Below are 24537 nucleotides of genomic sequence, written 5' to 3' on the forward strand. Positions count from 1 at the left end.
CAGCAGTGAAGTGGGAGCCGGGGGAAGGTTCAGGGGCAGCTGCGGCAGTCTCACTGCTGCCGGTCTGCCCTTGCCCCCCCCCCCCCCCCCTGGGATCAGTGTCTGCAGCAGTGGTGGTGCGGCAGCCTTGATGATGTGCACGGTTGATTACACATGCATTATAATAAATGTTGGCCGCACAAAGGGTATCTAATGCAAAAGGATATACTGCATATTCTCTTGCATGCTGTATATCAGTGTTCACAAGTCCACGGCTCTCTTATATTAGAAATGATTATATGTCACTTCAAGTGCTGCCATAATGTGTAAAAAAAGGGGACTCTACCTGGCGTACTGTGCTGAATATTACAGCTCTGTAATAATCCTGACAACAGAGTGCGAATTTGCAACATACAAAGTAAACGGTCTGTTACCATTCCTTCTGTCAATCACCTTGCGAACACCTGTGGGAACAGATTTTTTGCACCATCTCGTCACTAACCGATGATATCCGTTGTTGGCTGAAGTGCGTGCGCATTGCGCATTGCGATGCATATGCATGCCCTGTTATATCCAGATCGGCCGCTGTGCGAAAACGCACAGCAGCAATCAGATCTGAATGAACCCCTAAGTATCAGCTACCATCTTGGTAAGGTATGGACAAACGATTCAAGTGAAGAATTATGGATGGCAGCACAAGAGCACACACTATGTTCCAAAAGGAATTTTTTTATGTCTTATTTTTGAAAATAACACATGTATTTTTACAGGCAGTTTATTGGATCTATGTAAGCGTGTTAGCTGGAAAAAATAATAAAAACACAAAATCACTGACATGTTCTTGTTTTCTGTTAGGTAACCGGTATTGTGCTGATTTGTCTTGGAGCCTCGGTACAGACACAACTGTCAGATATTTCTTTGGTCATAACAGAGACCTCTGCTGGGGCCCCTATGGTTCTAGCTATTGTGGGAATGGTGATTATCTTCTTGTCTGGGTTTGGAGCATTGGCAGCAATAAAGGAAAACAACATCCTGATCAAAACTGTAAGTAGTTCTTTTATCTCTGGCTTGATTCTAGAAGTATGGAATTTGTACAATGTACATAAGACTAGGATTGTAGGATTTATATCATTAAGAACATAAGTCATCTTCATTATTTTCACAAAGTACTTCATTCTTGCATGGAATTTTAAACATTATAAATGAACAAAGATGTGCGTCTCATTCAGGATAATAAATATACAATGTAATGCATTAATGTATGGTTGTGCAGACACTGACTACTTATCAGTATTCATCTGCCATATGTTTCTTCTTTTGTTATTATATTTAGATCGGTGTTTATACTAGAGATGAGCGGGTTCGGTTTCTCTGAATCCGAACCCGCCAGAACTTCATGGTTTTTTTCACGGGTCCGAGCGACTCGGATCTTCCCGCCTTGCTCGGTTAACCCGAGCGCGCCCGAACGTCATCATGACGCTGTCGGATTCTCGCGAGGCTCGGATTCTATCGCGAGACTCGGATTCTATATAAGGAGCCGCGCGTCGCCGCCATTTTCACACGTGCATTGAGATTGATAGGGAGAGGACGTGGCTGGCGTCCTCTCCGTTTAGAATAGATTAGAGAGACACTTGATTTACTAATTTTGGGGAGCATTAGGAGTACTCAGTACAGTGCAGAGTTTTGCTGATAGTGACCACCAGTTTTATTTATAATCCGTTCTCTGCCTGAAAAAAGCGATACACAGCACACAGTGACTCAGTCACATACCATATCTGTGTGCACTGCTCAGGCTCAGGGCAGTGTGCTGCATCATCTATTATCTATATATAATATTATATATATCTGTCTGACTGCTCAGCTCACACAGCTTATAATTGTGGGGGAGACTGGGGAGCACTACTGCAGTGCCAGTTATAGGTTATAGCAGGAGCCAGGAGTACATAATATATTATATAGTGAGTGACCACCAGACACACAGTGCAGTTTATTTAATATATCCGTTCTCTGCCTGAAAAAAGCGATACACACAGTGACTCAGTCAGTCACATACCATATCTGTGTGCACTGCTCAGGCTCAGGCCAGTGTGCTGCATCATCTATTATCTATATATAATATTATATATATCTGTCTGACTGCTCAGCTCACACAGCTTATAATTGTGGGGGAGACTGGGGAGCACTACTGCAGTGCCAGTTATAGGTTATAGCAGGAGCCAGGAGTACATAATATTATATTAAAATTAAACAGTGCACACTTTTGCTGCAGGAGTGCCACTGCCAGTGTGACTAGTGACCAGTGACCTGACCACCAGTATATATAATATTAGTAGTATACTATCTCTTTATCAACCAGTCTATATTAGCAGCAGACACAGTACAGTGCGGTAGTTCATGGCTGTGGCTACCTCTGTGTCGGCACTCGGCAGCCCGTCCATAATTGTATATACCACCTAACCGTGGTTTTTTTTTCTTTCTTTATACATACATACTAGTTACGAGTATACTATCTCTTTATCAACCAGTCTATATATTAGCAGCAGACACAGTACAGTGCGGTAGTTCACGGCTGTGGCTACCTCTGTGTCGGCACTCGGCAGCCCGTCCATAATTGTATATACCACCTAACCGTGGTTTTTTTTTCTTTCTTTATACATACATACTAGTTACGAGTATACTATCTCTTTATCAACCAGTCTATATATTAGCAGCAGACACAGTACAGTGCGGTAGTTCACGGCTGTGGCTACCTCTGTGTCGGCACTCGGCAGCCCGTCCATAATTGTATACTAGTATCCAATCCATCCATCTCCATTGTTTACCTGAGGTGCCTTTTAGTTGTGCCTATTAAAATATGGAGAACAAAAATGTTGAGGTTCCAAAATTAGGGAAAGATCAAGATCCACTTCCACCTCGTGCTGAAGCTGCTGCCACTAGTCATGGCCGAGACGATGAAATGCCAGCAACGTCGTCTGCCAAGGCCGATGCCCAATGTCATAGTACAGAGCATGTCAAATCCAAAACACCAAATATCAGTAAAAAAAGGACTCCAAAACCTAAAATAAAATTGTCGGAGGAGAAGCGTAAACTTGCCAATATGCCATTTACCACACGGAGTGGCAAGGAACGGCTGAGGCCCTGGCCTATGTTCATGGCTAGTGGTTCAGCTTCACATGAGGATGGAAGCACTCAGCCTCTCGCTCGAAAAATGAAAAGACTCAAGCTGGCAAAAGCAGCACAGCAAAGAACTGTGCATTCTTCGAAATCCCAAATCCACAAGGAGAGTCCAATTGTGTCGGTTGCGATGCCTGACCTTCCCAACACTGGACGTGAAGAGCATGCGCCTTCCACCATTTGCACGCCCCCTGCAAGTGCTGGAAGGAGCACCCGCAGTCCAGTTCCTGATAGTCAGATTGAAGATGTCAGTGTTGAAGTACACCAGGATGAGGAGGATATGGGTGTTGCTGGCGCTGGGGAGGAAATTGACCAGGAGGATTCTGATGGTGAGGTGGTTTGTTTAAGTCAGGCACCCGGGGAGACACCTGTTGTCCGTGGGAGGAATATGGCCGTTGACATGCCAGGTGAAAATACCAAAAAAATCAGCTCTTCGGTTTGGTGGTATTTCACCAGAAATGCGGACAACAGGTGTCAAGCCGTGTGTTCCCTTTGTCAAGCTGTAATAAGTAGGGGTAAGGACGTTAACCACCTCGGAACATCCTCCCTTATACGTCACCTGCAGCGCATTCATAATAAGTCAGTGACAAGTTCAAAAACTTTGGGTGACAGCGGAAGCAGTCCACTGACCAGTAAATCCCTTCCTCTTGTAACCAAGCTCACGCAAACCACCCCACCAACTCCCTCAGTGTCAATTTCCTCCTTCCCCAGGAATGCCAATAGTCCTGCAGGCCATGTCACTGGCAATTCTGACGAGTCCTCTCCTGCCTGGGATTCCTCCGATGCATCCTTGCGTGTAACGCCTACTGCTGCTGGCGCTGCTGTTGTTGCCGCTGGGAGTCGATGGTCATCCCAGAGGGGAAGTCGTAAGCCCACTTGTACTACTTCCAGTAAGCAATTGACTGTTCAACAGTCCTTTGCGAGGAAGATGAAATATCACAGCAGTCATCCTACTGCAAAGCGGATAACTGAGTCCTTGACAACTATGTTGGTGTTAGACGTGCGTCCGGTATCCGCCGTTAGTTCACAGGGAACTAGACAATTTATTGAGGCAGTGTGCCCCCGTTACCAAATACCATCTAGGTTCCACTTCTCTAGGCAGGCGATACCGAGAATGTACACGGACGTCAGAAAAAGACTCACCAGTGTCCTAAAAAATGCAGTTGTACCCAATGTCCACTTAACCACGGACATGTGGACAAGTGGAGCAGGGCAGGGTCAGGACTATATGACTGTGACAGCCCACTGGGTAGATGTATGGACTCCCGCCGCAAGAACAGCAGCGGCGGCACCAGTAGCAGCATCTCGCAAACGCCAACTCTTTCCTAGGCAGGCTACGCTTTGTATCACCGCTTTCCAGAATACGCACACAGCTGAAAACCTCTTACGGCAACTGAGGAAGATCATCGCGGAATGGCTTACCCCAATTGGACTCTCCTGTGGATTTGTGGCATCGGACAACGCCAGCAATATTGTGTGTGCATTAAATATGGGCAAATTCCAGCACGTCCCATGTTTTGCACATACCTTGAATTTGGTGGTGCAGAATTTTTTAAAAAACGACAGGGGCGTGCAAGAGATGCTGTCGGTGGCCAGAAAAATTGCGGGACACTTTCGGCGTACAGGCACCACGTACAGAAGACTGGAGCACCACCAAAAACTACTGAACCTGCCCTGCCATCATCTGAAGCAAGAAGTGGTAACGAGGTGGAATTCAACCCTCTATATGCTTCAGAGGTTGGAGGAGCAGCAAAAGGCCATTCAAGCCTATACAATTGAGCACGATATAGTAGGTGGAATGCACCTGTCTCAAGTGCAGTGGAGAATGATTTCAACGTTGTGCAAGGTTCTGATGCCCTTTGAACTTGCCACACGTGAAGTCAGTTCAGACACTGCCAGCCTGAGTCAGGTCATTCCCCTCATCAGGCTTTTGCAGAAGAAGTTGGAGACATTGAAGAAGGAGCTAAAAGGGAGCGATTCCGCTAGGCATGTGGGACTTGTGGATGCAGCCCTTAATTCGCTTAACAAGGATTCACGGGTGGTCAATCTGTTGAAATCAGAGCACTACATTTTGGCCACCGTGCTCGATCCTAGATTTAAAGCCTACCTTGGATCTCTATTTCCGGCAGACACAGGTCTGCTGGGGTTGAAAGACCTGCTGGTGACAAAATTGTCAAGTCAAGCGGAACGCGACCTGTCAACATCTCCTCCTTCACATTCTCCCGCAACTGGGGGTGCGAGGAAAAGGCTCAGAATTCCGAGCCCACCCGCTGGCGGTGATGCAGGGCAGTCTGGAGCGACTGCTGATGCTGACATCTGGTCCGGACTGAAGGACCTGACAACGATTACGGACATGTCGTCTACTGTCACTGCATATGATTCTCTCAACATTGATAGAATGGTGGAGGATTATATGAGTGACCGCATCCAAGTAGGCACGTCACACAGTCCGTACTTATACTGGCAGGAAAAAGAGGCAATTTGGAGGCCCTTGCACAAACTGGCTTTATTCTACCTAAGTTGCCCTCCCACAAGTGTGTACTCCGAAAGAGTGTTTAGTGCCGCCGCTCACCTTGTCAGCAATCGGCGTACGAGGTTACATCCAGAAAATGTGGAGAAGATGATGTTCATTAAAATGAATTATAATCAATTCCTCCGCGGAGACATTGACCAGCAGCAATTGCCTCCACAAAGTACACAGGGAGCTGAGATGGTGGATTCCAGTGGGGACGAATTGATAATCTGTGAGGAGGGGGATGTACACGGTGATATATCGGAGGGTGAAGATGAGGTGGACATCTTGCCTCTGTAGAGCCAGTTTGTGCAAGGAGAGATTAATTGCTTCTTTTTTGGGGGGGGTCCAAACCAACCCGTCATATCAGTCACAGTCGTGTGGCAGACCCTGTCACTGAAATGATGGGTTGGTTAAAGTGTGCATGTCCTGTTTTGTTTATACAACATAAGGGTGGGTGGGAGGGCCCAAGGACAATTCCATCTTGCACCTCTTTTTTCTTTTCTTTTTCTTTGCATCATGTGCTGATTGGGGAGGGTTTTTTGGAAGGGACATCCTGCGTGACACTGCAGTGCCACTCCTAGATGGGCCCGGTGTTTGTGTCGGCCACTAGGGTCGCTAATCTTACTCACACAGTCAGCTACCTCATTGCGCCTCTTTTTTTCTTTGCGTCATGTGCTGTTTGGGGAGGGTTTTTTGGAAGGGACATCCTGCGTGACGCTGCAGTGCCACTCCTAGATGGGCCCGGTGTTTGTGTCGGCCACTAGGGTCGCTAATCTTACTCACACAGCTACCTCATTGCGCCTCTTTTTTTCTTTGCGTCATGTGCTGTTTGGGGAGGGTTTTTTGGAAGGGACATCCTGCGTGACACTGCAGTGCCACTCCTAGATGGGCCCGGTGTTTGTGTCGGCCACTAGGGTCGCTTATCTTACTCACACAGCGACCTCGGTGCAAATTTTAGGACTAAAAATAATATTGTGAGGTGTGAGGTATTCAGAATAGACTGAAAATGAGTGTAAATTATGGTTTTTGAGGTTAATAATACTTTGGGATCAAAATGACCCCCAAATTCTATGATTTAAGCTGTTTTTTAGTGTTTTTTGAAAAAAACACCCGAATCCAAAACACACCCGAATCCGACAAAAAAAATTCGGTGAGGTTTTGCCAAAACGCGTTCGAACCCAAAACACGGCCGCGGAACCGAACCCAAAACCAAAACACAAAACCCGAAAAATTTCAGGCGCTCATCTCTAGTTTATACTATCTGATCCCTAGCTTTTGCTATGCCAAATAATTGTCAAAAACGTGTTTATTCTTTACCATACTCTAATGATACGCTATGTGTCATCTTCCAAATATAACCACATCCTCCTCACTATTAATAGCAATGGTATCCTTTCATTATGGTACAATACAGTGGCTTATGTAACCCCCCATTAATATTTAAAGGAGCAGATATATCTATTGTTTAAAGCAGGGGTGGGGAACCTCAGGCCCGCGGGCCGTATAAGGCCCGCAAAGCCACTTGATCCGGCCCTCCCAGTGTCATCTAACCAAGGGAGATGCTGGGCGCCCACTGCGATTTTGTTACTAGCGGGCGACTGGCTTCTTCCCTTCAGCAGCAGCCAGAGGCAGGAGCTCACTCCTGAGCTCCGGCTCTGGCAGTGTGCGTGTGTGCCTGTGCAATGCTATGGGAGAGATGTCATGACGTCTCTCCCATAGTTCTGAGGAGTGGGCAGCCAGGCAGAGGGCAAGGGTCCGGAAGCAGGAGCGTGGCTGGTGAGTATTGTGTTTTTGTCTTTCTTTTAATGTGTGTGTGTGTGTGTGTGTGTGTGTAAGCGGTGCTACTAGGGTTCATATCTAATGGGGGCATATCTATTGGGGGCAGGCTAATTTTTAAGTTGATAATTTTTGTATGGCCCCCGAAGGATTTTCTAAATATCTAAATGGCCCTTGGTAGAAAAAAGGTTCCCCACCCCTGGTTTAAAGGGTTACTAATTTTCCTTAATGTCTCAAGTGTACCCACCCTTTAAGTGATGTATGTTTTCTGTATTAGTGTCTCCACCCAAGCTTAAGTATGACATAATGGGGCTACTTTGGAAAACTCCATTTCCTTTTACATATGACTCCCCTACCATCCTGGATATGGGAGCTGAGTACAGATGTTCCTCTCTTCCTTTTGGTTCTTTCACATCGGCATATAATACCATTAATAGTCATAACATATGAGCTGACATTAGACCTTCAAATACAATTTCCAACCCAACCTACTTGGGCTCAACAGCTCCACCAATTAATGTGGTAATATTAAATAGATATTCTGTGACTCCAGCTGAATGAATATGCCCATTGAGACCAGATGTTTAGCAATGGATTGACTACAGCATTATACTTCCCAAACATTTGTAACTGGACAACACCTCAAAACTGGTAACTCTCTATAAAAAATAGAAAAACTTGTGTGAGCAGCACACGTTTTATATTAATAATGGGGGTGCCAGTTAAACAATTATCATAGCATAGTCTGTGTCCACCTGAGCCATTGGAGGTACAGAATAGCAATAGCACGGGTAGCCAGCACACCAGCTAATATGCAATAAAAATGTTTAATTTCTTCCATAGAAGCAATGCTTTGATATAAAGCCCAAAAAGTCCCATATTGCAGTCAATAATCCGGGTATTAATATATTCACCCATTCCTTCAAAGTATCATAATAATAATAATAATAATAATAATAATAATAAATAATAATTTTATTTATATAGCGCTCTTTCTCCAATAGGACTCAATGCGCTTAACAGATACAAAGCATAATATAGTACAGAAAATAATGAAGTACAGAAAAGCTTTTCATAAAATACAGAAGCATGCAGATACTAAAGGGACATTATGGAAATGCTTGAGTAAACAGGAAAGTCTTGAGTCTACTTTTGAAGGATTCTGTAGTTGGGGCCTCTCGCACTGTGCGGGGAAGTGAGTTCCATAGAGTCGGAGCCGCATGACTAAAAGCTTGACTCCAAGATGAATTACGGGAGATTCTAGGTACTGCTAAAAGTCCTTCATCTACAGATCGCAGTAATCGAGTGGGGCAGTATGGGGTCAGAAGCTGCTTCAGGTACCTTGGGCCCTGGTCATGTAGTGCATTGAAACTCAGTAAGTCAATCTTGAAGATGATTCGCCATCTTACAGGCAGCCAGTGAAGGGAGTAGAGTATGGGTGTTATGTGGCTAGAATGGGGCTGATCGGTTAACAGCCTGGCAGCTGTGTGTTGCACCAGCTGTAAGTGGTGCAATTCTTTTGGTGGGAGACCAAGGTAGAGGGCATTACATTAGTCTAATCGAGATGATACAAATGCATGTATGACTTTTGGCAGATCATCTGAGGGAATTAAGTGCTTGATTCTGGCTATGTTCCTCAGGTGAAAGAATGAGGATTTGATTGTGGCTGATATCTGATGTTTAAGTGTCAAGCCACCATCCAGGACAACCCAAGATTCCGCACATGATCAGAGTTTGTAATTCTGAATCCCTGAGTGTAAGTCCAGTTGGTTGGCTATGATGCAGTCTTGTCCTTTTGATGTTGCGGTCCTATCATAAGGACCTCTGTTTTATCCGGGTTCAGTCGCAGCCAACTGGCACTCATCCACTCCTGGAGTTCAGCTAGACAGCCATTTAGGGTTGCTATTGGGTTATCAGTGCCCGGACCAAAGGACAAATATAGTTATGTATCATCAGCATAGCAGTGGTAGACCAGCCCATGGCGCCTGATTATTTCACCCAACGGGAGCATGCATACTGCAAAAAGTATGGGGGATAGTATAAAACCTTGTGGGATACCACATGACAATCGCACTGATGGTGAGGAGTATACTCCAGACGATACTCTGTGATCTGCCTGTGAGAAATGATTTGAACCAGCTTAGGACTGTGCCATCCAGTCCACAAAAATGTATCAGTCGCTCAATCAGAAGCCCATGGTCCACGGTATCAAATGCTGCAGAGAGATCCAGAAGGATTAATATTGAACAGTCACCTCTGTGATTTCCAGTTGATTTGCAACCACTTTCTCAATAACATTTCCTAGAAAAGGAAGGTTTGATACCAGTCTGTAGTTGGTCATGCAGTCGGGATCTAAATTAGGTTTTTTAAGAAGAGGTCTAACAATTGCTTCCTTTAGGGGTCCAGGAAAAATGCCTGTCTGCAAAGAGCATTGAACAATTTTTGCAAAGACAGGACCAATTATATCCATACAACCTATTAGAAGCTTGGTTGAGGCAGGGTCCAGATCATAGGTGGTGGGACGCTAAATCCGAGCAATTTCAGCAATGTCCTTTACATCCGCTGGGTTAAAGCTGGTCCATGAAGGCAGGTGGCTTATATTGGCAGGCTTTGTAGTTTGGCACTCCTTTAATGGCACTGTGGAGATTCCAGCCCGGATGGTGGATATTTTATCTGCAAAGAAGTTTACAAACTCGTTGCATCTTGCCTGGGAGAGGGTTTCATGAGTCTGCAGGCATGCTGGCTTGCAAAGCATCTCCACTGTATGGAAAAGTTGAGCTGGCCTATTGTTTGCTGCCGTGATCTCATTTGGCAGGAACTGTGATTCTTGTGGGCGATTGTCGATTTGATATTCTTCGTTATGCTTTATTACTTTTATTTTGTCATCCACTAGGTTAGTCTTCCGCCATCGTCTTTCCAGTCTACGCCCCCTTTTCTTGAGCTCACTAACGCTGCTGTCGAACCAGGGAGCTCTACGATGTGGTTAACGAGGTCTTATACACACAGGGGCGATAATATCAATTGCAGCCATAACATCCCTATTATAATAACGGACTAGGGAACAGATCTTCACAGGCATCCAGTATAGCGGAGAGATCCAGATTTGCTGCTAGAGCCTGGGGAGTCATACCCCTCCTTGGACGATAACTGGTCAGCTCCACGGGCAGAGATCTTATTTGAGGGGTTGCAACTGAGAGCCAAAGGGAGTGGTGGACTGACCAGATGGCTGGGTTTATTTTTTAGGTCAGTGACTTCTAAGCTAATCTGAAGGACAAGATGAAGAGTGTGACCACTTTTATGTGTGGCAGAAGAAATGACCTGTCTGAAGCCCAGACCATTCATTGTGCACAGGAGGTCTTGGCCAAGGCGTGAGAGCTCATCATCCACTCATGCATTGAAATCCCCGAGGATGAGCCATCTTTGATGTTTCAGAACCAGGCCAGCAACAGTGTCTGCAATTTCTTGTAGAAATATCTTTCCATCTCCAGGGGGCCGGTAAATGAGAAGTACTCTGAAACCTAATCCTGTCGAACTCCGGGCAGCAATGCACTTGAATGAGCGAGTAATTTCAATAGAGTGGACCCTAAGTTTAAGGTCTTTTATGAAGCAGATAGTCACCCCACCACCCCTGCGGTCCAGTCTTGGGTTGTGGATGACAGAGTAGTTTGTTGGGACTGCAGCCTCCAATATAGGTGCTGCATTTTCATCTAGCCAGGTCTCCGTAATACAGGCTAGATCTGCAGATTCAATAAGGTCGGCAATTGTTGAAGTCTTTTAGGGAAACATCAGTCAACTAAATCATTTCGGTGGTAACAGCCACCTTCATCCAGGACTGCCTAGCTCACAATGTCAGCAAAGCATATATATACCTGCACTAGTCTGAATACAACCAATCAGGGCACAGAAGCAATTAGCATTCAATCATTGTGCTCAATTAGGTTACCATATAAGGACTTCCACAACAAAATACCTGTGCAGCACATGTAGGCAAAACTGCGCCCTCATCCACGCGCACCAGCGCCGATGGTGCGGCATAAATGTCAGTGCCTCATCACCTGACATCTTGCTGCATCACCAGATGTAATGCGGCCGTTGTCCGTGATTATAACAGGCACTGGGAGAAAGAGACCTCATTGCAGAGCGTGCGTCACCAGAAGTGACGCACGCACATCCGGCTGCACGGTTGGCGGAAGTTCCCACATTGCCAACCACCTCTGCTGTAACAGCACAGACGAGGGTAGTCAATCAATACCAACTACCCAACTGTTTCATCCAGCCAAAATGGTGTACTATGCACACTGATAAAACATCACAAATAACAATTACAAAATATTAGATAAATGACAAAAAAACAGACTTTGCACTTAATCAGTGATGATCCACAATTGGTCTATGAAGGATATTTCATTGTAAATCCCCCCCCTTTCCCCCCAAAAAGGATGGGTTTAACAAGAATGTGCCTCCACCCAAGCAATGAGTGTAATGACTTAGTTGGATTGTACCTAGCTAGCTTTGGGATAGCTAAGATGACCTTTGAACTGTAGGAACACAATATAGTCACCCTTTTCCTATTTGATGTCTCTTGTTTTGCTCACTGGGGTCAGGTAACTGCTTCGGCAAAGAATACACTTCAACGGGTAAGTATTGGTCTGTTTATAATAATGCAGTCAGTTTAATATACACCTATTACACTATATAACATTAGCTTATTAACTATTCCTATCTAAGGTTCAAATGTATAAACCAGGACCACTGGAAATGATTGAGTGAAACTCCTTAAACTAAAAAAAAAATATATATATATATATATATATATGTGTGTGTGTGTGTGTGTATATATATATATATATATATATATATATATATGTGTGTGTAAATAGCTGGTGCGGCACTCCAGGCGACGAAAAAACTCAGAGCCAATGCATCACGTTTAAGGACAACAACGTTTCAATGCCTTTATTACGGCATTTTCATCAGGAACCTGAAAGACACAACACCAGTCTGTGGCTAAACCACTGGGTTCCGACACCACAGTGTATTATTGCTGAAAGGGGGTTACAATATAATCAATACAATACAACAGAATAATGGCTACAGTCAATGTTACATAAGTGAGTGGATTCACCGCGCTACCCAGTCTGGTCCTCCATCATCTGATAGATAACGTTGTGAGTCTTGTGTCTGACCAGGCCTGCTGCAGGCTCTCTTTATATAATTAATTCAAAACATAACACAATGGATACTGTAATCTCTTTGTCCATTGGACACAGGGATGGTCATTTACAGTACAGGAGAGGTCATAGGTCGGTTTGAATAGGTAGGCGATGTCTTTTCCAACTGCTCTTGTGGGTGGTCTCCTCTGGATTCCCGCCGCATACATAATGTACAGTAAATACAGTTTATATCTATATTCTGCTCCTGCACATAACTATCCGCAGGAACATGCGATCTTTCTCAAACCAACACCGGAATGTTACCCTTAAAATACCCTTCAGCTGGATACCAAACACCACCTTATAACCTTGTTCTGTCCCCTCCTATCCTGTAAAGGTGAATCCCTTTGTTCTGATACCATTTAAACTGCTGTTACTTTCTGAAGTGGTGCAGGGAAACTATGTGTACATTGTGCACTATTTGGATTAAATATGTAATATGTTTTGATAGCCTTTCATGCGTTCACAAACTCTACCGTAAATACTCATACCACGCGCTAATACGCAGGACCGCGGGAGCGACCATACGCAAATTGCGAATATATGCACGCACAGCAGAGCAAGTACGCGCACGGAGGCCATCTGTGCGTAGTTTGTACGTGATGTGTGTACTGCAATATTTTTCGACTTTGACAGTCCACCCTTTGGCAGTCACCAATAACTGCCACTATCTAATCACTAAACAGAAAAATATCAATACAATATCTACAGATGATCGGGGAGAGTTGTGAGTGGGAAATGTATGACCTAGTGGGATAGTAAAAAGCATGTATGTATGAATCCATGTCTGAGGGGCATGTATCATCGTGCCGTATATGTTCTAAATAAGCTTCAAAGTATTGCGAAGTATAGATTAAATCCCTCTTATCCCGTATTAAGGGTCTGTAAGTGGGCCAACAAACACTACCGAGCTCTTTTCGGCTTCTTGTTCCAACAAATGGGGTGCACATTTAGTTGATGATACATGGAGGGGGAAACATATGTGAGTGCTAGTATATGTGGATATCACCTGTCGACTATGTGTGCCATTAACTGAAGGTTGCAGAGATGAAGATAAGACATATAAATAAAATACATTCACATAAACATTTTGGGTAGAGCTGATGTCTTTTTTCCGGATGGATGTATCTGGGCAGAGGGGGAGACAAAAGAAAAACGGGTGAACGAAACAGGCCATGAAATTCATTTGCAATCCTTATCATATCACAGTCTCTCTGGATGGGTCGTAAACTAAATCTGCTGCTGTAACAGTACCCTTGCTCCTTAGACTCATCAATTTTGTGCTGTGCTTGCGCCGCGTCAGAATTCGAACACACCTAAATATCAAACTAATAATTATGACGCCTCCCAGGATACAAAGGAGAAACTTCCCTACACTCATGATGACATTTTGAGCCCACTCTCCTAAACCCGAGAACCAATTGCGTTGAATCAGTTCCTGCTTGTAAGCTTGTAACTCCCTTCCCGTATACCTGAAGGTGTCGTCATACATCTCAGTGATATTATCTATCAAGTTCGCTAGCGCATGGATATACCTATAATTTATAATTCCTCTGGCAGTACGGGTGATGTCTAATGCGAGAAGGAATTGAATCCCGGTGGATTCGTGGATCAAATCAGAGGCTGCGTGCTCTGTCCTATCTATGAGGTGTCTCTTGATGATGTGTTCATAGTGAGTATGAGTATAAGGAGCCTGAGCACTGCGGTGAACGTTTTTTATCTTATCATGGGTTATGGTCATGACCTCTGGCAGTACTCTCTTAATATAACACAATCCCTCTGAGCTCGGAGCAAGCCACTTGTACGCCTTCCTCCCATCATCTGGGAGGACATAGGGGACAAAATATAACATCACCATATTGCCAATTTTCCAATTAAAGAAACCAATCCCTAGTTCTCCCATCTGCTCAGTACAAGTATCGGGCTGGATGATATGAGCACAATACCCTGGCGATACTTTTCCAACCCACATGGTCTTGCTTCCACGAGTATACCTATACCGAAAATACCTCCCATTGTTGGCTATTTGGCGTACAAGTTCAGAGTGTATGGGTATCCTATCAGCTCTGTGTGAAAAGGTCATTGTCTGGTTATTCCACGTCACTTCCCAATTTCCCGGTTTTCGGTAATTGGAAATATTAAAACACAATAAGGACCTGTCTACATGATACTGGTGGAGCTTCAAACTACGGGGCCTAGAGATATTGAATTTCTTGTCCATCGGTCTCCCACCCCGTAATTCGAGTATCTCATCTATTGCTAAAGGGTACGGTACTAATCCTGACTTGCTCTGACCTTGAGGTACCTGTGAGCACACCCAGCATTCTGTCTGGTTTAAGACCTTACCCACTAGTGAGTGGTAATCACTCAACGGATGACGGTCTATGTCGATATTAAGGTTGGACTGACATCTCTGGATGCACCCATCCTCAACTATATTCTCACAATTCCTACAAATACAATATTCATCAGACAATAACCCCTCACAGTGCCTCCGAGCTCCCTGACTACCAGAGCGCCAGCCTTTACTAAAGTGATGCGCTGATCCTGAGATCCTACAAATTCATACTTGCCATCAGAATCCATTCCAGATCCCTGCTCGACCTCTCTGGGACCCTCACCAAAACAAACTGTCCTTGATCAAAACCAGAATTACTAATAGAACCCTAAACGCAGTCTCTTGTGATCGATCCATTTCGTTTAGGGAAAGGAGGAAAATAAGAAGAGGAAAAGACAGGAAAATGCAGGGGGAGGTTAAAAAAAAAAAGAATGATACTACAACCGTTCTAGATCTGTGCTCGAATGCCCTTCAACAGTCCTGCCTCTCAACCTTCCCGAAACAGACACTCCAGTGTTACGAGGTTCTCTACACTCTGCTCTTTGTCACGAGTTCTCTCCGGGTCAGCGGCCTTTCTGTAGGGAACATAAATCTTGCATTTCAATGTGTTTAACTGTTGTGTATTAGTTGTGTGAAGTAAACCATCTGTGAAAAGAGAAAGGAAATCATAAAAAGAAAATTTGTCAGATTTGCGTTAACCATCAGGCTGTCACGCCATCATGCATATCGGTGTCTATATACAGTCTCCCTTCACCCGTATTCCCATTCTCCACCCTTTGTGCATGACCAGGCACACTGATACTGGTGTCCCTATGCTGGTGAGATATACTGGATTTGGGCAGAACTCTGAAAGACCGAGTAGGCCTGTGGCGTCTGAATTGTAACCCTGTCGGTGAACGTAAGAGATGAAGAGGAAGCTTTGAAGACAAATCACATAGTGTTTAGTAACAGATAAGTTGGTAGAGGCAAAGAAGATTTTACAAAGTTTGACATCAGGATTGGGCACTAAGGGGAATGATTCTCTACTCTGTCTGCTCCCCCCAAAAAAAATCTATGTGTGTTATATCTCTACTGGGACTATCCCAGCCATCAATCCAGTGTCCTGTCCATTCTAAATTCATAGGGAACCCGGTATCTTTGAGATAATTTCCTCTACCTGTGATGGACATGTATCTAGAACAGCGAAATGCAACCTTAGTCTTCGTGGGTATCCAACATAATTCGTACTTCCTGGGCGGGAGCACGCTATATGTATACCATCTCTAACAAAACTTCTGCTAAATTAATTAGAGGTCACTTCTGCTAGAGAAAGAAGCAGAAGTTTAGAGACCTCCTCCTAACCCCAGTAAGTTCTGTCAAAAGGGTAAAGTTGCATTTATTCCATTCTTCCCATTAACCGAATCTGTGTTTTCTATATGGCTCGTGACTCCTTACTATATGTCCCTTGATCCCGTCTATGTGTTTAATAACGTGGCTTGTTTTCTCTGTCTAGGGGTCTATATTGGCTATGTGCTCTACTACTCTTGCAATCTCTAGCAAAATGTCCTTTATTTTTTTACAAATGTAACAATTTCTCGGTCTTTTCTTACCACCAGGGTTTTTGGGGTTTAGGCTGATGAGACTCTGGTGTAAGAGCCTGTATACTTTCAATCCCCAGCCTCTCCTGCTGCAGTTCTCTACGCCTAGCAATATTCTTATGGTGTTTAATCTCGCACTCTCTATGACAAGCTACTGTGGCCCCTCTCCAATCAGTCAAAAAATGTTTGTACCCTGTCCCTTACTGTCTGATTGAGTCCATCCATTAATACAGAAACAGCTACCTCCCTGTAATTCGCATCGTTCCCTGTATCTGATAACCCCATGTATCTGTCTATTATTTGCAGGTCCTGATGGAAGTATTAAGATGTCATTTCCTTTTCCCTCTGTTTTATGGAGAAAATTTTTCTCCACTTAACAGTTGTGGGGAAATACAACTCTAGTTGCATGTTAATTTGCTCTAAGTTCTCCTGATTGTGTTTTGTCAGTCATAAGACTATCCTACTCTAATCTACAATCAGTGATACATTTTTGGGTGTCAATATTAGGAGGTAGGCACGCTTTCAAAAATATCCGCCAGTGTTTGTTTGTCGGTTCATACACATTACCCAGATCTCTGAAAAATTTCTGACATCTGGCTAAATGCTTCAAAGGGTCGGGGAATTCTGAAATGATTGATCGCAGCTCATCTCTGGGCCACGGGCAATACATTGCATTATTCCTGGTGAGGAATATTCCCTGACTATCGGTTCCCCCATTGGGGGTTACTATTTCCAAGACAGGGTGTAATCCTACCATTCCGTTCCTAATCTGTTTACTGTGAGGTGTTGTTGTCTCTGTGCAATGAACTGTCTCACACTTACCGGTAGCTGTGACCTCACCAGTTCTTTCATTGGGGAATATTGTTACTGCTCTACCTGGTTGGACAGGCCCCTCCTGCGTTTCCTGCAGCAAGGTGACTGCTTGGAGGAGAGCTGCGATTTGGCTGGATATATTTGTTATTAAAAAAAAAGATATAGATTCAATATATATATTACAAAGTACAGTATACCTATAGTTACAACTCATACAGTAAGCAGTTAAAACATAGTTACATACAATTACAGTTACAGGCCAGCGATACAATTACCATTCCCTCCAATGCATCTTATGTCTCTCTCTCTCTCTGTAAATAAATACAGGAACTGATCTGCCAGCAAGTCCATCATCCTCTTGTGACCTATAACCTTGAAAAAACTTCAAAAACAGGATACATCTTGCAAAAAATAATTAGGGTTAATACATTGTTTTTACATACTACTATATTTTACGGACATACCATTGACTGTAGCCATCTTCTCCCCGCAATATACGGTAGTGGTGGTGGTGCGGTCGCCATTATTTTCCTGCTAGGTTTGGAACCTGCTGCGCGAGCTAATTCTCTTTGTATATCCCCCTCCTGTTGCCATAAATTTAAACAATCTGTATGTCTAATCCTTTGTTTTCTGGATTTAAGAAGACCTATTTTACTGCCTACATTCTGTAGTGCCTCTGGTTCAAAGCCGCCCACCCTAGGAAATGGTACCCTATCTTTGTCAGTCATACGTACCCATTCAGACAAAAAGTCTTCAGTGTGTGATCCATATTTACCACACATAACAATCCTCGCTGACCCCCTGGGCCGCGGCTATTCAACCTGAACCCTGGTTACAAAACGTCCACCGCTTGTGCAATTGGATCCCATCGCGGACTTTTTCCTTTTACGCAATCCCCAATACACAAAACAAATAGACGGTGAAAGTTCTTAGAGCGCTTTCACCCACTCCTTCTCCACTAAGTACCACGACTCACTCCAATAGTGAACACTGCGTACCCAGCGAGGTCCCTATCTGATTTCTATTCACTGGAAGTGTTTAGGAGTGACTTACCTATTCCAATTAATATACACTGCTGGAGATTTTCCTGAGAGACCAGCGAAAACTCCCTATAACCTTATACACAAATCACACTTGCGTATGCTCTATACAGCGCTAATGGTACCACGATTTTACGCAAAAGCTCGTAAAGGGGTATCCAGTTGCGCTATATATATCGCACCCACAAATGCGCGGTCCAATCGCACAGCATATAGGTACTTGTTACCTATCTGCCGTACGACCACGGGTCGTTGTAACTGGGACCCTCAGTCCGGAGCGTAATACCAAAAACCTTTTAACTTCAATACTTCGCAATACAACGCACTATCACGCTCCTCTACAAATAACCTCACGATTTGCGCATTTTAATCTTATACTAACGTGAGTCAGCCGCCTCACGCCACCAAGTCTCCACTCACTTGATGTACCAAACGACGGGATCCCGATTTCCCGGGGTTCAAATATCCACTCACTCCTACGTTCGCTCACTCAAATACACTTTGTTTTTCTGTGCAGAAAATTAGGATTCATTCAAGTTGGCAGCTTTACCCCCAGAGGCAATTTAAAAAATATATATATTTATACTAAATTTTGTTTTTATACTAAATTTCTTTAGAAACCGGGTAGTTTGGTGCTATTGTAGCGTAGCTACTGTCCCACCTTTAAACTAAACGAACTATTGTGTAATTTGTACTTAGTGACCGTACTCTTACGCAATTTGCGTAAGCACGCGGCCGTGCGTGTGCAGTTCCGTACTTTGTCCGAGACACGTGTACAAAACCGTACGTCCGCAATTAAACAAATCCCACAACTTCTATAAATGTGAGCAATACCAACTATAATTGCTCACTTAACACAACACACGTTCTTTCTGTATAAACCCTATTATGACTGGGCCAGACCTGCATTTGTGTCTTTTACATTTACTTCCTTAAACATTTTTTTTTTTGTCTTAAATATATAGCAACAAATGTATTCGGTTTCACACAGATCTATATGAATCTAGCAATGATCAATCATTTAAATGATATGATTCAGATTGGATAGCCATCTTGCAGAACATACACTGATATAAACACACACATAATTATAATATTATATATATGTACCATTCACTGGTCTCCTATGGGACTCATTTACCCATTCAATGCTTCTAATTTGCATATCAATGCTATGTGCTTTTGTCTGCCTGTAAAGGTGGTTTTTCACTACAAGGAAAATAAGATTTTACTCACCGGTAAATCTATTTCTCGTAGTCCGTAGTGGATGCTGGGAGCTCCGTAAGGACCATTGGGAATAGACGGGCTCCGCAGGAGACTGGGCACTCTAAAAGAAAGATTAGGTACTATCTGGTGTGCACTGGCTCCTCCCACTATGACCCTCCTCCAGACCTCAGTTAGGATACTGTGCCCGGAAGAGCTGACACAATAAGGAAGGATTTTGAATCCCGGGTAAGACTCATACAAGCCACACCAATCACACCGTATAACTTGTGATACTATACCCAGTTAACAGTATGAAATATAACTGAGCCTCTCAACAGATGGCTCAACAATAACCCTTAGTTAGGCAATAACTACATACAAGTATTGCAGACAATCCGCACTTGGGATGGGCGCCCAGCATCCACTACGGACTACGAGAAATAGATTTACCGGTGAGTAAAATCTTATTTTCTCTGACGTCCTAGTGGATGCTGGGAGCTCCGTAAGGACCATGGGGATTATACCAAAGCTCCCAAACGGGCGGGAGAGTGCGGATGACTCTGCAGCACCGAATGAGAGAACTCAAGGTCCTCCTCAGCCAGGATATCAATTTTGTAGAATTTAGCAAACGTGTTTGCCCCTGACCAAGTTGCAGCTCGGCAAAATTGTAAAGCCGAGACCCCTCGGGCAGCCGCCCAAGATGAGCCCACTTTCCTCGTGGAATGGGCTTTTACTGATTTAGGATGCGGCAATCCAGCCGCAGAATGCTCCAGCTGAATTGTGCTTTAAATTCAGCGAGCAATAGTCTGCTTAGAAGCAGGAGCACCTATTTTGTTGGGTGCCTACAGGATAAAAAGCGAGTCAGTTTTCCTGACTCCAGCCGTCCTGGAAATATAAATTTTTAAGGCCCTGACTACGTCCAGTAACTTGGAATCTTCCAAGTCCCTAGTAGCCGCAGGCACTACAATAGGTTGGTTCAAGTGAAAAGCTGATACCACCTTAGGGAGAAACTGGGGACGAGTCCTCAATTCTGCCCTATCCATATGGAAAATCAGATAAGGGCTTTTACATGACAAAGCCGCCAATTCTGACACACGCCTGGCCGAAGCCAAGGCCAATAACATGACCACTTTCCACGTGAGATATTTCAAATCCACAGTTTTAAGTGGCTCAAACCAATGTGATTTTAAGAAACTCAACACCACGTTGAGATCCCAAGGTGCCACAGGAGGCACAAAAGGGGGCTGAATATGTAGCACTCCCTTTACAAATGTCTGAACTCCAGGCAGTGAAGCCAGTTCTTTCTGGAAGAAAATCGACAGAGCCGAAATCTGGACCTTAATGGAACCCAATTTTAGGCCCATAGTCACCCCTGACTGTAGGAAGTGCAGAAAACGACCCAGCTGAAATTCCTCTGTTGGGGCCTTCCTGGCCTCACACCACGCAACATATTTTCGCCAAATACGGTGATAATGGTTTGCGATTACTTCTTTCCTGGCTTTTATCAGCGTAGGAATGACTTCTTCCGGAATGCCCTTTTCCTTTAGGATCCGGAATTCAACTGCCATGCCGTCAAACGCAGCCACGGTAAGTCTTGGAACAGACAGGGCCCCTGCTGTAGCAGATCCTGTCTGAGCGGTAGAGGCCATGGGTCCTCTGATATAATTTCTTGAAGTTCTGGGTACCAAGCTCTTCTTGGCCCATCCGGAACCACGAGTATCGTTCTTACTCCTCGTTTTCTTATTATTCTCAGTACCTTTGGTATGAGAGGCAGAGGAGGGAATACATAAACCGACTGGTACACCCACGGTGTCACTAGAGCGTCCCCAGCTATTGCCTGAGGGTCCCTTGACCTGGCGCAATATCTAGTTTTATGTTTAGGCGGGACGCCATCATGTCCACCTGTGGCCTTTCCCAACGGTTTACCAACAGTTGGAAGACTTCTGGATGAAGTCACCACTCTCCCGGGTGTAGGTCGTGTCTGCTGAGGAAGTCTGCTTCCCAGTTGTCCACTCCCGGAATGAACACTGCTGACAGTGCTAAGACGTGATTTTCTGCCCATCGGAGAATCCTTGTGGCTTCTGCCATCGCCATCTTGCTTCTTGTGCCACCCTGTCGGTTTACATGGGCGACTGCCGTGATGTTGTCTGATTGGATCAGTACCGGCTGGTTTTGAAGCAGAGGCCTTGCCAGACTTAGGGCATTGTAAATGGCCCTCAGTTCCAAAATATTTATGTGTAGGGACGACTCCTGACTTGACCAAAGTCCTTGGAAATTTCTTCCCTGTGTGACTGCCCCCCAGCCTCGAAGGCTGGCATCCGTGGTTACCAGGACCCAGTCCTGTATGCCGAATCTGCGGCCCTCTTGAAGATGAGCACTCTGCAGCCACCACAGTAGAGATAACCCTGTCTCCAAGGACCAGGGTATCAGCCGATGCATCTGAAGATGCGATCCCGACCACTTGTCCAAGAGGTCCCACTGAAAGGTTCTTGCATGGAACCTGCCGAATGGAATTTTGCTTCGTAAGAAGCTACCATTTTTCCCAGGACTCGTATGCAGTGATGCACCGATACCTGTTTTGGTTTCAGGAGGTCTCTGACTAGAGATGACAGCTCCTTGGCTTTCTCCTCCGGGAGAAATGCTTTTTTCTGTTCTGTGTCCAGAACCATCCCCAGGAACAGTAGGCGTGTGGTAGGAACCAGCTGTGACTTTGGAATGTATAGAATCCATCCGTGCTGTTGTAGCACTTCCCGAGATAGTGCTTCTCCGACCAACAACTGCTCCTTGGACCTCGCCTTTATAAGGAGATCGTCCAAGTACGGGATAATTAAAACTCCCTTTTTTCGAAGGAGTATCATAATTTCTGCCATTACCTTGGTAAAGACCCTCGGTGCCGTGGACAGTCCAAACGGCAGTGTTTGGAATTGGTAATGGCAATCCTGTACCACAAATCTGAGGTACTCCTGGTGAGGATGGTAAATGGGGACATGTAGGTAAGCATCCTTGATGTCCAGGGATACCATGTAATCCCCCTCCTCCAGGCTTGCAATAACCGCCCTGAGCGATTCCATCTTGAACTTGAATTTTTTTATGTATGTGTTCAAGGATTTCAAATTTAAAATGGGTCTCACCGAACCGTCCGGTTTCGGTACCACAAATAGTGTGGAATAGTAACCCCGTCCTTGTTGAATTAGGGGCACCTTGACTATCACCTGCTGGGAATACAGCTTGTGAATTGCCTCTAGCACAGCCTCCCTGCCTGAGGGAGTTGTCGGCAAGGCAGATTTGAGGAAACGGCGGGGGGGAGACGCCTCGAATTCCAGCTTGTACCCCTGAGATACTACTTGAAGGATCCAGGGATCCACCTGTGAGCGAGCCCACTGATCGCTGAAATTTTTGAGGCGGCCCCCCACCGTACCTGGCTACGCCTGTGGAGCCCCCGCATCATGCGGTGGACTCAGAGGAAGCGGGGGAAGAATTTTGATTCTGGGAACTGGCTGACTGGTGCAGCGTTTTCCCTCTTCCCTCGTCTCTGTGCAGAAAGGAAGCGCCTTTGACCCGCTTGCTTTTCTGAAGCCGAAAGGACTGTACCTGATAATACAGTGCTTTCTTAGGCTGTGAGGAAACCTGAGGTAAAAAAATTTCTTCCCGGCTGTTGCTGTGGATACGAGGTCCCAGAGACAATCCCCAAACAATTCCTCACCCTTATAAGGCTCTATGTGCCTTTTAAAGTCAGCATCACCTGTCCAGTGTCGGGTCTCTAATACCCTCCTGACAGAATGGACATTGCATTAATTCTGGATGCCAGCCGGCAAAATATCCCTCTGTGCATCCCTCATATATAAGACAACGTCTTATGTTCGCAAAATAGTATCCCTGTTTGACAGGGTTACAGACCACGCTGCAGCAGCACTATCTGCAGGTTTCAGTCTAGTACCTGAGTGTGTAAATACAGACTTCAGGATAGCCTCCTGCTTTTTATCAGCAGGTACCTTCAAAGTGGCCGTATCCTAAGACGGCAGTGCCACCTTTTTTGATAAACGTGTGAGCGCCTTATCCACCCTAGGGGATATCTCCCAGTGTCACTTATCCTCTGGCGGGAAAGGGTACGCCATCAGTAACTTTTTAGAAATTACCAGTTTCTTATCGGGGGAACCCACGCTTTTTCACACTTCATTCACTCATTTGATGGGGGAACAAAACACTGCCTGCTTTTTCTCCCCAAACATAAAACCCTTTTTTAGTGGTACTTGGGTTAATGTCAGAAATGTGTAACACATTTTTTATTGCCGGGATCATGTAACGGATGTTCCTAGTGGATTGTGTATATGTCTCAACCTCGTCGACACTGGAGTCAGACTCCGTGTCGACATCTGTGTCTGCCATCTGAGGGAGCGGGCGTTTTTGAGCCCCTGATGGCCTTTGAGACGCCTGGGCAGGCGGGGGCTGAGAAGCCGGCTGTCCCACAGCTGTTACGTCATCCAGCCTGTTATGTAAGGAGTTGACACTGTCGGTTTATACCTTCCACCTATCCATCCACTCTGGTGTCGGCCCCACAGGGGGCGACATCACATTTATCGGCATCTGCTCTGCCATCACATAAGCCTCCTCATCAAACGTGTCGACACAGCCATACCGACACACCGCACACACACACAGGGAATGCTCTGACTGAGGACAGGACCCCACACAGTCCTTTGGGGAGACAGAGAGAGAGTATGCCAGCACACACCAGAGCGCTATATAATTTTGGGATTAACACTATATTGAGTGAATTTTTCCCAATAGCTGCTTGTATATACAATATTGCGCCTAAATTTTGTGCCCCCCCTCTCTTTTTAACCCTTTCAGCCTGAAAACTACAGGGGAGAGCCTGGGGAGCTGTCTTCCAGCTGCACTGTGAAGA

General features: G+C 45.0%; 1 protein-coding gene across 3 annotated transcripts in view; it reads left to right on the forward strand.

Annotated features, from left to right (window-relative positions):
* LOC134943561 (CD63 antigen-like) overlaps positions 1-24537 on the forward strand; it is a 260601-nt gene that overhangs the window by 59274 nt on the left and 176790 nt on the right. For all 3 annotated transcript variants that reach the window (XM_063932333.1, XM_063932335.1, XM_063932334.1), the window contains exon 2: positions 835-1023. In XM_063932333.1, the coding sequence (XP_063788403.1) occupies positions 835-1023 (189 nt within the window). The remainder of the gene's footprint in view (positions 1-834; positions 1024-24537) is intronic.

The sequence above is a fragment of the Pseudophryne corroboree genome, chromosome 7 (genome assembly GCF_028390025.1).
Source record: "Pseudophryne corroboree isolate aPseCor3 chromosome 7, aPseCor3.hap2, whole genome shotgun sequence".
NCBI lineage: Eukaryota > Metazoa > Chordata > Amphibia > Anura > Myobatrachidae > Pseudophryne > Pseudophryne corroboree.